This window comes from Kwoniella dendrophila, chromosome 5 (genome assembly GCF_036810415.1).
Source record: "Kwoniella dendrophila CBS 6074 chromosome 5, complete sequence".
NCBI classification, from domain to species: domain Eukaryota; kingdom Fungi; phylum Basidiomycota; class Tremellomycetes; order Tremellales; family Cryptococcaceae; genus Kwoniella; species Kwoniella dendrophila.
Genome location: NC_089480.1, coordinates 382,458 through 396,890, shown reverse-complemented (window position 1 = coordinate 396,890; position 14,433 = coordinate 382,458). Strand labels below are relative to the sequence as shown.

Genomic DNA, 14,433 nt, shown 5'->3' with positions numbered 1-14,433 from the left:
TAACCTGCTGGCTAAGGTAATGACGTGTCAGGTTATGGTGTGTTCAGTGAGTGTATATCGACTGTTGGGTCTTTACATCTTCAAGAGCTATGAACGATATTCGATATAATGCTTGTAATGAATTGAAAGATCAAGGATAACATGAACGGTTGATGAACGATGAGAGATAGAACGATAGAACAAGCTAAGCATAATTAAGTAATCTCGTAATCACAGTACACTAAATCTAATCCCGAAAATTTCGGAGACAAACAACTTTAACAACAATAGTACTGGCTAAATAACAAACGTCGTTCTGATGTTTTCGTTTAACTTTTGTCTTTGGACTTCACGGTATCAAGACATAACGATTCATATCATACACAATGTCATACGCTTATCTAGCTGCTACACCTGGATTACAATATAACTACTCCCTTTATGCTATTCCAATAGGATGGGTGATTGGGTGAGTTTAGCTGTCTTGAAGGAGTCGCGATAATGTATCGCTAACATCCTACTAGGATGGTACCGCTTTGGTGGGCTGCACCAATAGCCAACAAGTACTCAAAGGGATCTTATGACAATGCTGTGAGTGGTAAACTGACTAGGATAGGGATATAATCGCCAAAAACCACGCGATATATGAACACATAGCTTATATAGAACTTCCGTAGAATCCAAAAGACAGTTGGGCGAATATCGATTCCAAACCCATTCCATTACAAGTAGGTGGTGCACTCTATTTCTAAGCCTGATCAAGATACATATGCATCAGCTCAGCTTTCTAATTAGCTGATCGGGGAGTGTTTAGATCAAAGGAAGGATCAAACGAGCCATAGCTGCCGAAAACAATACACATACGTGAGTCGAAGCCAGTCAAATACTCCTCGGCGTCCCTTCTGCCATCATCAACCATCAGCAGGATCGCTCATACCCCTCCTTGTCGTAATACAGCAATTTGCCTCTATTTGCTGCAGCTCTGGTAGCGGCCAATGCAGCCCATGTCGACGTTGGATCATTACACTTTCATGCATCTGTTTGGATTATCAGTAGAATAGCTTATACCTTTGCGTATATTTATATCGAAAATCGTACGTATCTATCCTTCTATGCTCATTTGCTATTTCATAGTACTGGTTGATGTGCAAGATGGTCGGATATGTTACCGCTTGCTGAATATCCCTTCAATGGCACATAGGTAAAGCTTCAGCAATTCGTTCCGCTTTATTCGGGGTTGGAGTACTATCATGTTTCGCCTTGATCATCAAAGCTGCGAACAAGTACTCTTCTATGCCATGGTAAGCGCATTACCAATCAACATCTGAGGCTATAACAAATAAGAAGTCAAACTGGATAGAAGGGGTCAAGGATAGAAATACAATTAGAAATAGATATATAGACAGGGACAACGATAGAAATGGTCGAATAGATAGGGGCCAGAATGCGAACAGACATCAAGTTCTAGCAGGAAAACATGATAAAATGTCGATCTTATAGATTATACATACATCATAGGAATGGGATATGTAAAAAAGTGTACGTGGTCATGTGTTGGGTATATAATTCTGCAAGGTATATTTGAGACTCATGGAAATATGTAAAGAGAGCATGATGATCTGCTCAAATCCCATTTCTGTATGTCCCACTTTCTTCTTCGACTTTAACGTTTACATCTCCATTAATCTGCTGAGATTCGACATTCCCGTTGCTTGCTTCATCATTAGCAGATTCAGTAGGTAAGATAGGTTGATGTTTTCTTTCTGGTAATGGTACTTCTGGGAAATCGTCTTTGAGTGCATCGTGTAGCTGACGTCTGAAACTCTACGAAAATGTATAACATCAGCATATGAGCTTATTGAGTGATTACGGGCCATGAGGAGGTAGACAGGTCACAGCGTAATTTATTTAAACTTACCTCTAAACCTAAAACTCGACCTAAAGCATATTGGTTCTCCCCAACTGCCCTTGTCAACGTATTCTTAGTGAAAACATGCGGGTTCTTATATCTGTCTATATGGCTATTTTGGGACGAAGTGAATCAGCTGAAGCCAATGATAGCACATTCCAGCCGCTAAGTGAGATGATTTAATCCCACTTACTCGACAACCTGATGCGGCACACTATCACCCAATTGTCCCGCTATTTTTTCTAGATTGATAAAACCTTGATTCACTTTCATCCTAGATGTATCAGATTGATATCAGCAAACATCACTCGCACATCAAGCTATGTGATAAGGGTTTAGCTTACAAATAGTTCGGTACGGCATCTTCCATTCCTTGACCCACATCACCCGCACAAATCTCCAACTCGTATAGATCTTGCGTTAATTTCGATAACTGACTTTCTAATTCTGCCCTCAAACCAGCTTGATCAGGTGGATCATTGGTCACTGTCTGAGGAACGCCAAGTCCTGAGCCTGGTGTAGGTGCAGGTGAAGGTAGTCCCTGGGGTTGATTAAGCGACATTATGATTATAAGAAACACCCAGATAGCAAAACAGAATAGCAAAGATCTTGATTCTCGTTTTTCATCGTTGTTGTTCTTATTCTTGCTGCCTTACTTGAACAACCCTCTTATTCCGGTTCGGAGCAAGATTATCGGTTTCGGCAATCGCCGTTGGATGAAGTGATGACATCACGGTTAAGAGATGACGCAAGAGAGTGTGATAAGGAGAAAGGGATGTATGGGTACGGACGGGTAAGGTAGCTTTCACCAGATTATCTATATCTTTTACTTATATATTATGGTTGATTTGAATAATTCAGACAGAACAAGAGCAGAAACAAGATGAGGTACTTACAGCTGGCCTTCACCGGTCTTATTGGAATAGCTCAAGCTAGGAAACTACAAGATGTCTATACGCCCAAAGATATGCTTTCTACCCCTCGTCCTCAACCTGCTATAGCTTCTCCTGATGGTTCACATGCTATATCAGTAGTTGACCAGTGGGAATCAGAGACTGACAAGTAAGCTACTAGGAAGACCTTCGTGGTGAGCCTAATTTACTAACTTTAAGTGCAATAGAATCCATCGATCAGTCTACCTTCTTTCCCTTAACACCACTCATACACCTCCACCAATCTCATTGTTCAACACGACTTCCGCAGAAGCATCTCAATTCTTTTGGCTTGGTCCAGAGACTTTTGGTTATCTGAATGGAACATCACTTCAATCTTTATCTATTGATTATACAGCTTCAAATACCGGCAAACACGAGAGTGAACCTAAAGAGATTTTAGTTTTTCCTAAAGGAGTCAATCCAACAGGAATACAATTTGAAAGTAAAAGTGGTAATTTAGCATTTTCAGGTCAAATCTGGAAAGATTCAGGTAAATTTGAAGAAACACATAAATATGATGAAAAATACGAAAATAGAGGTAATTCAGCTTTGGTTTATGATGAATTATTCGTTAGACATTGGGATCAATGGAGAATTTCTGGTAAAGTTTGGACATTAGGTTTAGTCAAGTTAACTAAAAAGAATGAGATTTGGCAAGCTGCTTCTACAAAGAAAGGACAAGATCAATTTATCAATCTCTTAGAAGATACTGGATTGGTAAGCTGGCTTTGCATCAATCTAGTCGCTTGAATAGCTGATAAGTCCCCTCTTTCCTAGTATTCACAAATGGATCCAATCAGTTCTTTCTCGCTTACATCCAACATTATAGCAGCATCGATCAAAACCCCTCATCTGAATTATGCTACACATACAAGAGAAGATATTTATCTTTTAGCACTACCTGGCCATCCAGCTTCTTCTTCACCTAGACACATCACTCCTCATTCGCATGGCGCAATTAGTGCTTTAACTTTTTCACCTGATGGAAAGAAATTAGGTTGGTTAGAAATGAAGAAAGATGGTTATGAAAGCGATAAGAGAGTGATAGTAGTTCATGAGGAAGGTAAAGGAACTAGAAGATGGACAGAAGATTGGGATAGAAGTCCAAGTAGTTTGACTGTAAGTAGACTGGTCATATTTCAAACTACACACTGATAGGTATACTGATACCACATGCCTGTGTCCAGTGGTCACTCGATTCTAAATCACTGTACTTCACAGCTGAACATCATGGTAGAATACTCCCATATCATTTATCCCACCCTGATCATCTGCCTACACCGCTACAGTTTAATGGTTCCACAACTTCGATCACTCCCTTGACCGGAAAAACCATTCTCTTATCTCAACAATCACTCACTTCGCCTTCGGATGATTTCATTTTAACTCTTTCTGATTCCAACAAGAAACATCACAGAACTGAGTCCTCATCTATTGGTAGTGACAAAGACGGTGATAAGTCACCTCATAATCCTCTCAGAAGGTTAACAGCTTGGTCTGCTAGATATATCGGAGATCGATTAGAAGGCCTTGATGGTGAAGAGTTTTGGTTTGAAGGTGCTGAAGGTAAAAATGTCATGGGATGGGCTATCCGACCAAGAGGATGGGAAGAAGGTCAAAAGAAAGCTTGGCCACTGGGTAAGTAATCTCAAGCATATCGCATCAGAAACCGCACTGATGATGGTTGCACTTTTAGCCTTCTTGATACAGTGAGCTACTGGTGTGCTGCAATTCACGAGGCCATAACTGATGCTTTGACAAATCTTAGTGGTGGACCTCAAGGAGCATGGGAAGATTCCTGGTCAACAAGATGGAACCCTGCTGTCTATGCTTCTCAAGGCTATTTCGTTGTAGCTATTAACCCAACTGGATCTACCGGATACGGACAAGAATTCACTGACGCCATTCAAGGTGATTGGGGAGGTAGTAAGTCAGCTTTCTTACATATATTATTTTACGCAAGCTAATATTGCGAGAGTAGAACCATTTAAAGACCTCTTGGCTGGTTATCACGCTGCTTTATCAAGGTATCCGGAGGTAAGCTGATTGTTACGGCGGAAACGTGCCAAACAGCTGAATCAGAATATGGACAGATCGATCCGGAACGTACCGCTGCTCTTGGTGCTTCTTATGGTGGATATATGGTTAACTGGATTAACGGTCATAATGATCATTTCGGTTTTAAAGCTTTAGTATGCCATGATGGTGTATTCGATACTGTTACTACATACTTCTCAACTGAGGTAAGCTGTTTCGTGTGCTTTATCAATATGAGCACAAATTAACAGTCATATAACTCATTGAATCAATAGGAGGTATGGTTCCCAACTCAGTACGTTTTTCACTTATGGAAAGGCTATAAAGCTCGTCGAAAGGCTGATCATGATGATACAGAGACTTTGCAGGTACACCTCTTACTCATCGGGCTAATTACGAGAGGTGAGTTGCTGCAACATAACCCAACCTATTCTCACGTGACTAATGATCCCCATAGATGGAGTCCTGTCAATCACGCTATTGAGTGGACTACACCAGAATTAGTCATTCAAGGAGGTAAAGGTGAGTCACTCTCGCAAACTGAAATCCATATTTGCCTTAACTGACTGATTTACAGACTACCGATTGGAGAACTCGCAAGGTTTAGGTGAGTAATAGCTCAACCACTTATCTGTGACGGATGGCTGATTTGTCATCTTCCAGGCGCTTTCACTGCCTTACAAACGTAAGCAAGACTCTCATAGTGGAGATGTAAAGGTGATTGCTAATCAGTGTACTTCAGCCAAGGAATCCCAAGTAGATTCGTCTATTTCCCTGATGAAAATCACTGGGTGAGCATCTCATGCCTACGCGTTGCCGAGTAACGTAGCTAACATTGAAGTGACAGGTACTCAAACCCCATAACTCCCTCAAATGGCACGTAAGTACTCTTTACTATGGCTTTATGGGGCTTTGCCTGTGATACAAAGATACTGATTTGACAACGATCAATCAATAGCACGAAGTTTTCAGATGGTTACATGAATGGGTTGGCAACGCTCATCATAGCCCTAGTAGTCAAAACGGGAATCTTGACACTGATACACCCTTCATCATTCAAGAATAACAGGTAATGACGCCAGAATCCGCGTGATGCGTAGTGATACAATGGGACAGTTATGACATGTATACTTCAAGTGACTAAGTAACTGAAGGGATGTTTAGCATTATGTCCACCTTTGGTAGAGCAAGAAAAGCTTGATTTTGGAAAACAGAAGGAACTATCGTGAAACAGCGCTATCCGGCTTTCACAAGTATCGGCTAACACCGGTACATATATGGGACGTGCGATTTCGGCAATCGTTTACTGACAAAGAGGATAAGATATGTTGAATGGACTGTGATAAAGGTTGCGCTTTGATATTCAGTCGAAATCGAAATTCAGATAGGTAAGGTGGCAAAGTAAGGCGCGACATACTTTTTATTAAGCCGCTTTTTCATTATTTTTGACTGAATGTCAAGCAAGTCCTTGAAAGCTTACAAGCCATACTTACATACAACTTGGAGAAGCTAGATTGACTTTGTCAGTAAATTAGCAACATGTAAAAGGATAAATATTCTTCGACAAAGTCTCACCATTTTCCCACCTTACCCTTCACCTTTTACAGATTTAAAGAAAACCCTAGAATTGATCCGACTTGTTGGAAAATATCATATAGTCCGGGTCTCACTGTGTTAGTGGTTTCAGGTGGCGTACGCTTTGATCAACCGATCAATTGGTGTCTTTTTCGTCAGGTACGTTCAAACATCCCTCAAACGATAAAATCGGTTCCGTACTAATGACTATAAAGTCACCCAAACCTCGGCTAAGATCGAATGATGGTGGATTTGAGCTGACTATATTGTTTTTTGACATACCTTATGTAGTCCCCGTCCCCAGACTGTTGAATCTGGATTGGAGATAACCCTCAAATACTAATGATCCTTGCGCCCTCCTTAGATTAGTGCCTTAGGAAAACACCATAGTTAATCCGAAACACAGCCCATCAAACATTTCTTAATTGTGAAACCTACATCACATTTAACATCACAAGCAGGAGATCTAAGCGTAAAACAAGGTCATCTTCCTGATAAGCCGCTGACAGACAGAAAAATGGTAAAATCACAAAGATCATCTACGACATTGTTTCATCAATGGCCTAACCTTAATGACAGACAACAATCACATAATACACCTGCAAGACCTGTTCATGATAATCATCATCAACATGGATCAAGTATACCGAACGAATTGAATGTTAACTCCAAATCAAGATCAAATGTGAATGTAAATTATCAGTATCAAGGAGGATCAAGTAACCGTGCCAACAATTTACCTTTGACACCAATTCCAACTCCTATTCCTAGTACTCCAGGGATACAGAACTCTAGTAAAAACACATTTTCGGTGAATAATTCACCTGGATCACCTTCACAAACTGATCCATTTGGTTCACAAGTTACTTCGCCTTCATCTTTATCTTACTCTTCTTACAATCATAATTTACCTAATCATTCGACGCAATCAGTCTCCACCAAAAATACTACAAGTAGTAGACCACCTTCAACAGTTTTATCTTCTGGTGGGTCACCTTTACCTGGATCTACTAATTCAGCAGCTGTAACACCAAAAATCATCTTAGCTTCACCTTCAACATCAACAATACATTATTTATTTCCAAGTAGTGATACGAAGAACGGTATTCATTTATCAACTAATACGCCTGTCAATTCATCAAATACTTCATCTCAAGATAGTTCAAAGTCAAATGATGGTAATAAATTGAAAATAGGTCAATCGTTATCAAGAGGTAACTCAATAAAGAAAAGAAATAATAATAATCAGATTGATCAATCTCAAACGCAAACGCAACAACAATATCGTGAGATACCTGGATTAAAGAATAAACGATCATTACCTAATGAAACATTAAGATCAACTGCAAACGAGAAGGAGAATATACCAAAATCACATTCGTCTGATTTATATAATAATAAAGTATCGTCTACGTCTAATAATACTTCAAGTGGCTCAACAACTGGTTTAAAGAAATCCGATATATCAAAACCATATCCATCACCTTCTGACGAAGCTAGAGATTATTCAAAAGGCTATTACGACGTTGGACCTGAGACGACAAACTCAATAGATATTGATATAATGGGCACATTGAGGAGACAACCTGGTATGATTGATTTAAGTGGTAAAAGCGGTAATATAGGAAATGGGATCAGCATATCTGAAAAATCAGATAATAGCAAGGTCAACAGAAATGGGATGAGAAGAAGGGAATCTATTATTCTAAAAGAAATCGAAAATAGACGTGAAAGAAGAGGTTGGGAATTTGGTAGTAAAGTAAGTGGCATCTCTTCTTCAACATGGCTTCACGTATTATTTATATGATTAACACTTATATGTCCTTGGAATTGAATTTTCTTACTTTAATTCGATAGACTACACATAACAATGAACTGGTTGATCCACCTTCACCCAAGAGCAAGACATCAGCCAATGTAACTCGGACGCAAATCAGAGGACCTAATCAAAAACCGTACATACCACCTATAACGATTATCCAGCAAAGACGTAGAAGTCAATCGTTAACTTCACCTAGACCTGCGCCTTCACCTCCTATCGATCCGGAATCAGTTTCTAAAGTATCACCTTTATTACCTGCACCAGATTTAGGGGATCCACTATCTTTATCAGTTGTTATACCTTCACCATCATATTCACATTTAGATTATAATTCAGCAGGTTCAAGTGCATTATCAAGTAGTCAAAGTAAAAGAAGTATAGGATGGGGAAAAAGTAAAAGAGCAAGTGTAGTTTTCCCTTTATCATCAGGCTCGGCCATAGCATCCGTTGCGATGTCAAGAGGTGATACGAGAAAAGGTTTAGGTTCATATGAATCTGCTAAATTAAAAGCACAAGAAGATTATTTGCAGAGAACTTCAAATCCAAATGGTAAATTAGGTAGAATAGCTTCGCTGAAGAGATCAGTCTCTTTAAGGAAGAAGAATACCGATAATAGTACAAATACAAGTGACAATGATTATTCTGAATCTATGAGAAAAGTTAGACCAAGATCACAATCACTTTCGTCAATGACTAAACCTAGTAGAAGAAGTTTAGAAGATGCACCACCCTTACCTTCACCTTCATTGATGAGAGGTGGTTATCATCCATATGGTCATGAATACCCTCATCGTCCTTCATCGGCATACGGAGATGATCTAAAAATAGATTTAGGAAGTCGATATCATCCTTATCAAGATAATGGTTCTATGACAACACTAGAAATGGATTTAACTTCGCCAAGATCGCTCGAGTCTTCTTCTATGTTTCCAGCTACTACACCTTCAACAATAGATTTCGATCACCGATACACTCACAATAAAGAAGCTAAGAAAGATGCGATTCGGATAGTTGGTAAACCGTTACATCCAGCATTTAACAACAATCGACATGATGGTAATAGTAGTGAAAGTGAATTGTCTATTTTAGCACCTTCAACAGTTGGTTTAGGGTTTTCACCTGTTGGTACACCAGTTTCATTACCTGATTCTTTATTTGATGAAATGGTTGATGTGACTGAAATTGGTGATCATGGTAATGGATATATCAATAATAATGGTAGTAAAGGTGGTCAAAGAAGAGTATCAAATAGTCCAGTATCTGAAACCGTCATTACACCTCCAACACCACAAAATCAAGGTATTTTACCTACACCTCCAAGATTCTTAAACCAAAAAGCAATGTCATCTGCTTCGGTATCCAAATCATCGACTTCTTCTTCTTCAGCGATTACAAGTACAAGTACAAGTTCAAATTCTCAGTCTCAAAGAATACCTAGAAGATCTTTGTTATTAGCTCAAAATCGATTTTATATTCCACCAACATCACAATCCAAAACCAATTTAGCAGCACTTTCATCAACGATTACAACTACTGACGCGCAAAGTGGGAATATATCAATACAAAAGAAACTGTCTTTAAGATCAAGTAAATCATTGGGTCCAAATATAATGAAACGTGCTTATACTTCAGGAAACCTTAAAGCTGATTCATCTAATCAACCTCCATCAATAACACCTTCAGCCCAACATAATTATATATCTTCACCTCAGCCTTCTTCTAATTCAACTTCATTCGGTAGAGGTTTACTTAAATCTGCTTCGATTAGATCTACTACGAAGAGATTTTCGAGGATTTTGGAGAATGATAATAATTCTTCTTCTGGTCAACAACAACAGCAATATCAGCAATATGGTACAGAAAGAATATCATCAACTTCATCAATGAAATTTAATCGTAGACCTTTGACAACATTTTCTTTATGTTCACCTTCAGATGCTATTGAACCATTGCCATTATCTGTAAATAATTCCCCATCAATATCTATATCTAGTCCCAATGATCAATACTTATCCAACAGTAACAATAATGGTAGAAGTGAATCAAAAACAGTCAGATCTAATAAATCTAATTCACCATTTTTATCAGCAAGTAATTCATTAAGAGTTATTTTCGGTAAAGAAGGTTTTGTAGCTAGATCATTATCACAAGCATTTGATAAAGATCCTCATAATTCTACTTATAATCAAAGTCCTGATAATAGAAATTCTAATAGTATAAAAAGGAATGATAGAGAAAGATCATCTTCACCTAAAATAGATAGAGATGAATTGAAATTGAAAATCTCAAGTCCATTAGAAGCTTCACCTAATTTATCAACAACAACGAATTTTCGTAAAACGAGTATGAAAATTACTGGTAAAAATGAGGAAAGGAAAGTATCATCTTATCTTGAAGAAGAATCAAAGAAACAGTCAGGTAGAAATTCAGATAAGAAATGGAGAGAATCAGTTTTACAAGAAGCTTTAACTATTTCAATATCAAATTCATCAAGTTTGAATAAATTAGCTAATACTTCTAAATCAGTATATGACGATGAGGAAGAAGAGGAAATTGATGATAATGGACCAAAAATGGTATCTTCAGGATCAAAAAGTAGATTAGCTATACCTGATTTACTTTTATCTGCACCTAATATATCGGAAAACAGAGATTCATTAATAAGTAATTCATCTGAAGGATTTAAAGGTATAGGTGAGAATATGTTGAGAAACAATACAAACAATAATAGTTTAGAGAGTAGTCTGAACCTAAGAGCTGTCATGGAAGATTGGCAATTACCACTTCCACCACAATCTAATAATACAAGATCACTTGGTGTAATAGGTAAAGAAGAAAGTATGATGTCTGCACCAAGCATGTAAGTCAATCGTACTGCCACCTCTACCTACCAAGGTGATAGGATTTTAACTGATTATCGATTTTCAATTGGATTGATTTAACAGGTACTCGAATAACGCTTCAACATATTTCGAAAAACCCACTACGTCCAGTACATCAACTCGTAGATTACAAGGTAAAGGATTACCTTCATCATTTTCAATAGCAGATTTAACCAAAAGATCAATATCGTCAAAATCAAAAGGGAAATTAAATCTGGATGAATCTAATACGACAAAAAATAAAGATTTGAAGAAAAGAATAATTAGTCCGCCAATACCTATAAAAGATCACATGCTTAATAGTAATCAAATGCAAACGTTCGATTTAAGTCCTCGAAATATTGGTCATAATGATCATATAGAAGAATTGCTAGATTCCAACAAAAGCAAGAGAAATATGAATAATTCGAATAGTATGAGAGAGAAGAATTTATCGACTAGATCAAGTATATTTGGATTAAGAACAAAATCACCTGAACCATATTCATCTCATGCCATCACTAATGGTGTCAGATCAGTTACGCCAGATGCAACCTCGCATGTACAAATAAGCTCGTCTAGATTTGGATTATCATTGAGGTCTTCTTTAAGAAGTAAATCAAAGTCTTCAATCATAGTCAATAATGGAGGAATATCATCAAATGATATACCACAATCGTATAATCACAATCTTCAGCAACAACCATTACTGGATAGTCTATTAGCAAGAGATATTGATCGTAATGAAGAAGTGTCACAATATATGGACACAGCAAACTCAAACTCAAACTCAAACTCAAAAGATAAACTACGTAAAGTATTAGAATGGAGAGATGAAGTAGGTGAAAATGAACAATTTGCAAGGTTAGAACAGAAAATGAGAGGTTTCGTTAATGATGAGAGAGAAAGAGTCATAGCCATTTCTAGAAAAAGTATAGAGGGATAAAATCCGAAATTTTATTTGGATTATATGTGGTTGATCACCAAGTACGAAAAGGAAAGGGAAAGACGGAATTCACTGTTTTTTCAGGGGAAAGTTCATGGAAATGAGATGGACATTTTATGTTGAATTATATTGTATAATCACGCTATATTACGAAGGAACAATGAAATGGATCAAATGTGATGAATAATGTATGAGCTTGCTATTCGTGCAGCACAGAGGCAGATAGTCGGAGGTCCAAATTTGTCTTTTCAGTATAGATATATCAGTCACATGATCTGGCAATTCCTCAGATTGGTGGAAACAATGTTATATACAATAGATCATCACCATGAAAATGTCTACATATCCGCATGTGATCTAATTGTCGATCGTCTACTATCTAACCTTTAAAACAAATATAAACGGATCGTTCTACAACAATCAAACCTTTTTGGGGTTATTTGCTGATTTAATCTTGGGCAGTGCAAGAACGGACTCTGAGTTGGCGATTATCTTTTTTTAACTTTATATGATTAATAAATGTGTTACTTCTAACTTTCACGCCCACTTAGTTTCTCATTTCTGCACTAGTTGGTTCATCTGTAGCATCTTTAGGTTCAGCATGTTGATCAACTTCAACTAAAGAAGCATTTTCATCATCTTCTGAAACGAATGTGAATACTTTTACTTCTGCATTATCCCATGGCTAATAACGTAATTTGAAAGTTTAGCTAAATATCTAATCCAGCCCAAGTGATTGATCTGATATAAAAAGAAGTTCTTTCTTCAACTCACTCTAGCTGACTGTTGATTGTCTGCAATATACCTTAAAATATCCCCATGAGCTACAACTGATTTATCGAAGATGGTGTTATAGGCATAAGTTAGCTTTTCATCCACATAAACTATATACAACATCTTCAAAGTTTCATGATTGATTGTTTGGATATTAATATCATCAAAAAGAAAATATCACTTACCTACAATTTCACTTTCTTCTCTATTTCTTAACCAATATCTAACTTGTTTTGCTCTTTCACTGCCGTTTTCAGGAGCATAGATACCTTTTTTACTTGCGTATTCAGGTGATAAAGTTGAAAAATCTAACGATTCAAATATACCATTATTTGATGATTTCAATTTCGATACTGGGTAGGTAGGGGTATCACATGGATAACTATATAATTTATTCGTAATTCTTGTCAGTTAAAAGGATAGTCTTTTGTATTCAGAACAATTCAACAATCGTTCAGTATTGCAATGAGCCAGTAAAATATACTCACGGACCAACTTCCTGCAAGGTATCTAGCAGAATAACTGGTTTACCTTCTTTGTCTAAACGAGCTTTTAAATCTGAATATCCAATTAACATAGTTTCCATTGGTCTTCTTAGCTGATAGATGAATTAGGAGGATATAAGCTTACTGTCTTTTTGAACAAAAGGGAAGAAAAGGAAATAGAGGAAGGAAAAAAGCTTACAGGAGAAGATACAAGCAATTCGGCTGTTTTCTGGAATGTATTTTTGGACAAATTGTACAATTCTTTCGATTGAGTTTTACCTAAATCCGTCAAAGGTGCATCGGCGACTAAACGACATAATAAACTGGAATCAGCTCGTTTTTTCTTGAAATCCCATACAAAAGAAAAGGATACAACTAACTTGTATAATCTGAAGCAACACTGATGAGGGAATCTATCAGCTATTCAATTTTATCGAGGGATTTTGCGAATCTCAATCAACCGACTTACTTATGTTCAGCTTGAGCATGTCGTGTAAGCTGTAATCTTTTTTGAGTAGCTCTAGTTTTTCTTGACATCGTGATTTCTAAAATCTCTTCTTTGAGGTTTGTATATGGTCTATGCTTGTATATATCTATTGATCTATGTTTGAACGCAAAGAAACATTGTACAGTATATTCAAAGTTCAACAAATCTACTGATAGCTCTTCGCCTTTGATTTTGCGATCGAATCCTCATCTTATCGCGGGTTAATGACCTCATCGCTTATCGCACGGCTCAGAATGCTTCCGGCCGACCACGGGCTAGACTCAGGACGTGTTGTAATGCAAATCGTGTGAAGATAAGTTACACAGAACTATCTATAAGAAATGATACTTGAAGGATACCTTACTTACAGTAGTGACTCGCAAGATATGTCCCCAATACTGCCTTTCTGATCTCTTTGTATGCATATGGAGTTGAAGAAAGGTAGGAGGGAAGGGGTGGAAGATGTCCCTTGTACAGTTCCGAAAAAGTCGGTACTCTGCAGATCACCGGCGATGACCGCTTAATTACACATGCACGAGATTGACACTCCTGCTATTTCGGGAACGTCATATAGACAGAGTTGCTTATGACTATGCTCATAACGTACTTTATATACAAGATTG

At 37.6% G+C, this 14,433-nt stretch overlaps 5 protein-coding genes across 5 annotated transcripts; 3 read left to right on the top strand and 2 right to left on the bottom strand.

Moving 5' to 3' along the window:
- Window positions 1-365: 365 nt before the first annotated feature.
- Window positions 366-1,284, top strand: L201_003999 (uncharacterized protein; the record flags this gene model as incomplete). Its single annotated transcript, XM_066219747.1, has 6 exons — window positions 366-448; window positions 504-570; window positions 657-707; window positions 794-843; window positions 937-1,073; window positions 1,181-1,284. 6 exons carry the CDS (start codon window positions 366-368, stop codon window positions 1,282-1,284), a joined length of 492 nt encoding a protein of 163 aa, XP_066075844.1.
- Window positions 1,285-1,602: 318 nt separating this feature from the next.
- On the bottom strand, window positions 1,603-2,450 carry L201_003998 (uncharacterized protein; the record flags this gene model as incomplete). The annotated part of the gene is made up of 4 exons (XM_066219746.1): window positions 1,603-1,803; window positions 1,898-2,000; window positions 2,082-2,162; window positions 2,233-2,450. 4 exons carry the CDS (start codon window positions 2,448-2,450, stop codon window positions 1,603-1,605), a joined length of 603 nt encoding a protein of 200 aa, XP_066075843.1.
- A 321-nt stretch (window positions 2,451-2,771) lies between these two features.
- L201_003997 (uncharacterized protein) lies at window positions 2,772-5,926 on the top strand (the record flags this gene model as incomplete). The annotated part of the gene is made up of 16 exons (XM_066219745.1): window positions 2,772-2,950; window positions 3,009-3,540; window positions 3,601-3,942; window positions 4,011-4,461; window positions 4,520-4,532; window positions 4,592-4,749; window positions 4,805-4,860; window positions 4,917-5,066; window positions 5,136-5,155; window positions 5,218-5,262; window positions 5,318-5,382; window positions 5,438-5,467; window positions 5,524-5,545; window positions 5,603-5,651; window positions 5,708-5,740; window positions 5,819-5,926. The coding sequence occupies 16 exons, from the start codon at window positions 2,772-2,774 to the stop codon at window positions 5,924-5,926; spliced, it is 2,253 nt and encodes a 750-aa protein (XP_066075842.1).
- Window positions 5,927-6,952: 1,026 nt separating this feature from the next.
- On the top strand, window positions 6,953-12,064 carry L201_003996 (uncharacterized protein; the record flags this gene model as incomplete). Its single annotated transcript, XM_066219744.1, has 3 exons — window positions 6,953-8,194; window positions 8,293-11,117; window positions 11,203-12,064. The coding sequence occupies 3 exons, from the start codon at window positions 6,953-6,955 to the stop codon at window positions 12,062-12,064; spliced, it is 4,929 nt and encodes a 1,642-aa protein (XP_066075841.1).
- A 547-nt stretch (window positions 12,065-12,611) lies between these two features.
- L201_003995 (uncharacterized protein) lies at window positions 12,612-13,860 on the bottom strand (the record flags this gene model as incomplete). The annotated part of the gene is made up of 7 exons (XM_066219743.1): window positions 12,612-12,749; window positions 12,839-12,894; window positions 13,024-13,220; window positions 13,327-13,436; window positions 13,523-13,629; window positions 13,704-13,723; window positions 13,793-13,860. 7 exons carry the CDS (start codon window positions 13,858-13,860, stop codon window positions 12,612-12,614), a joined length of 696 nt encoding a protein of 231 aa, XP_066075840.1.
- Window positions 13,861-14,433: the final 573 nt, after the last annotated feature.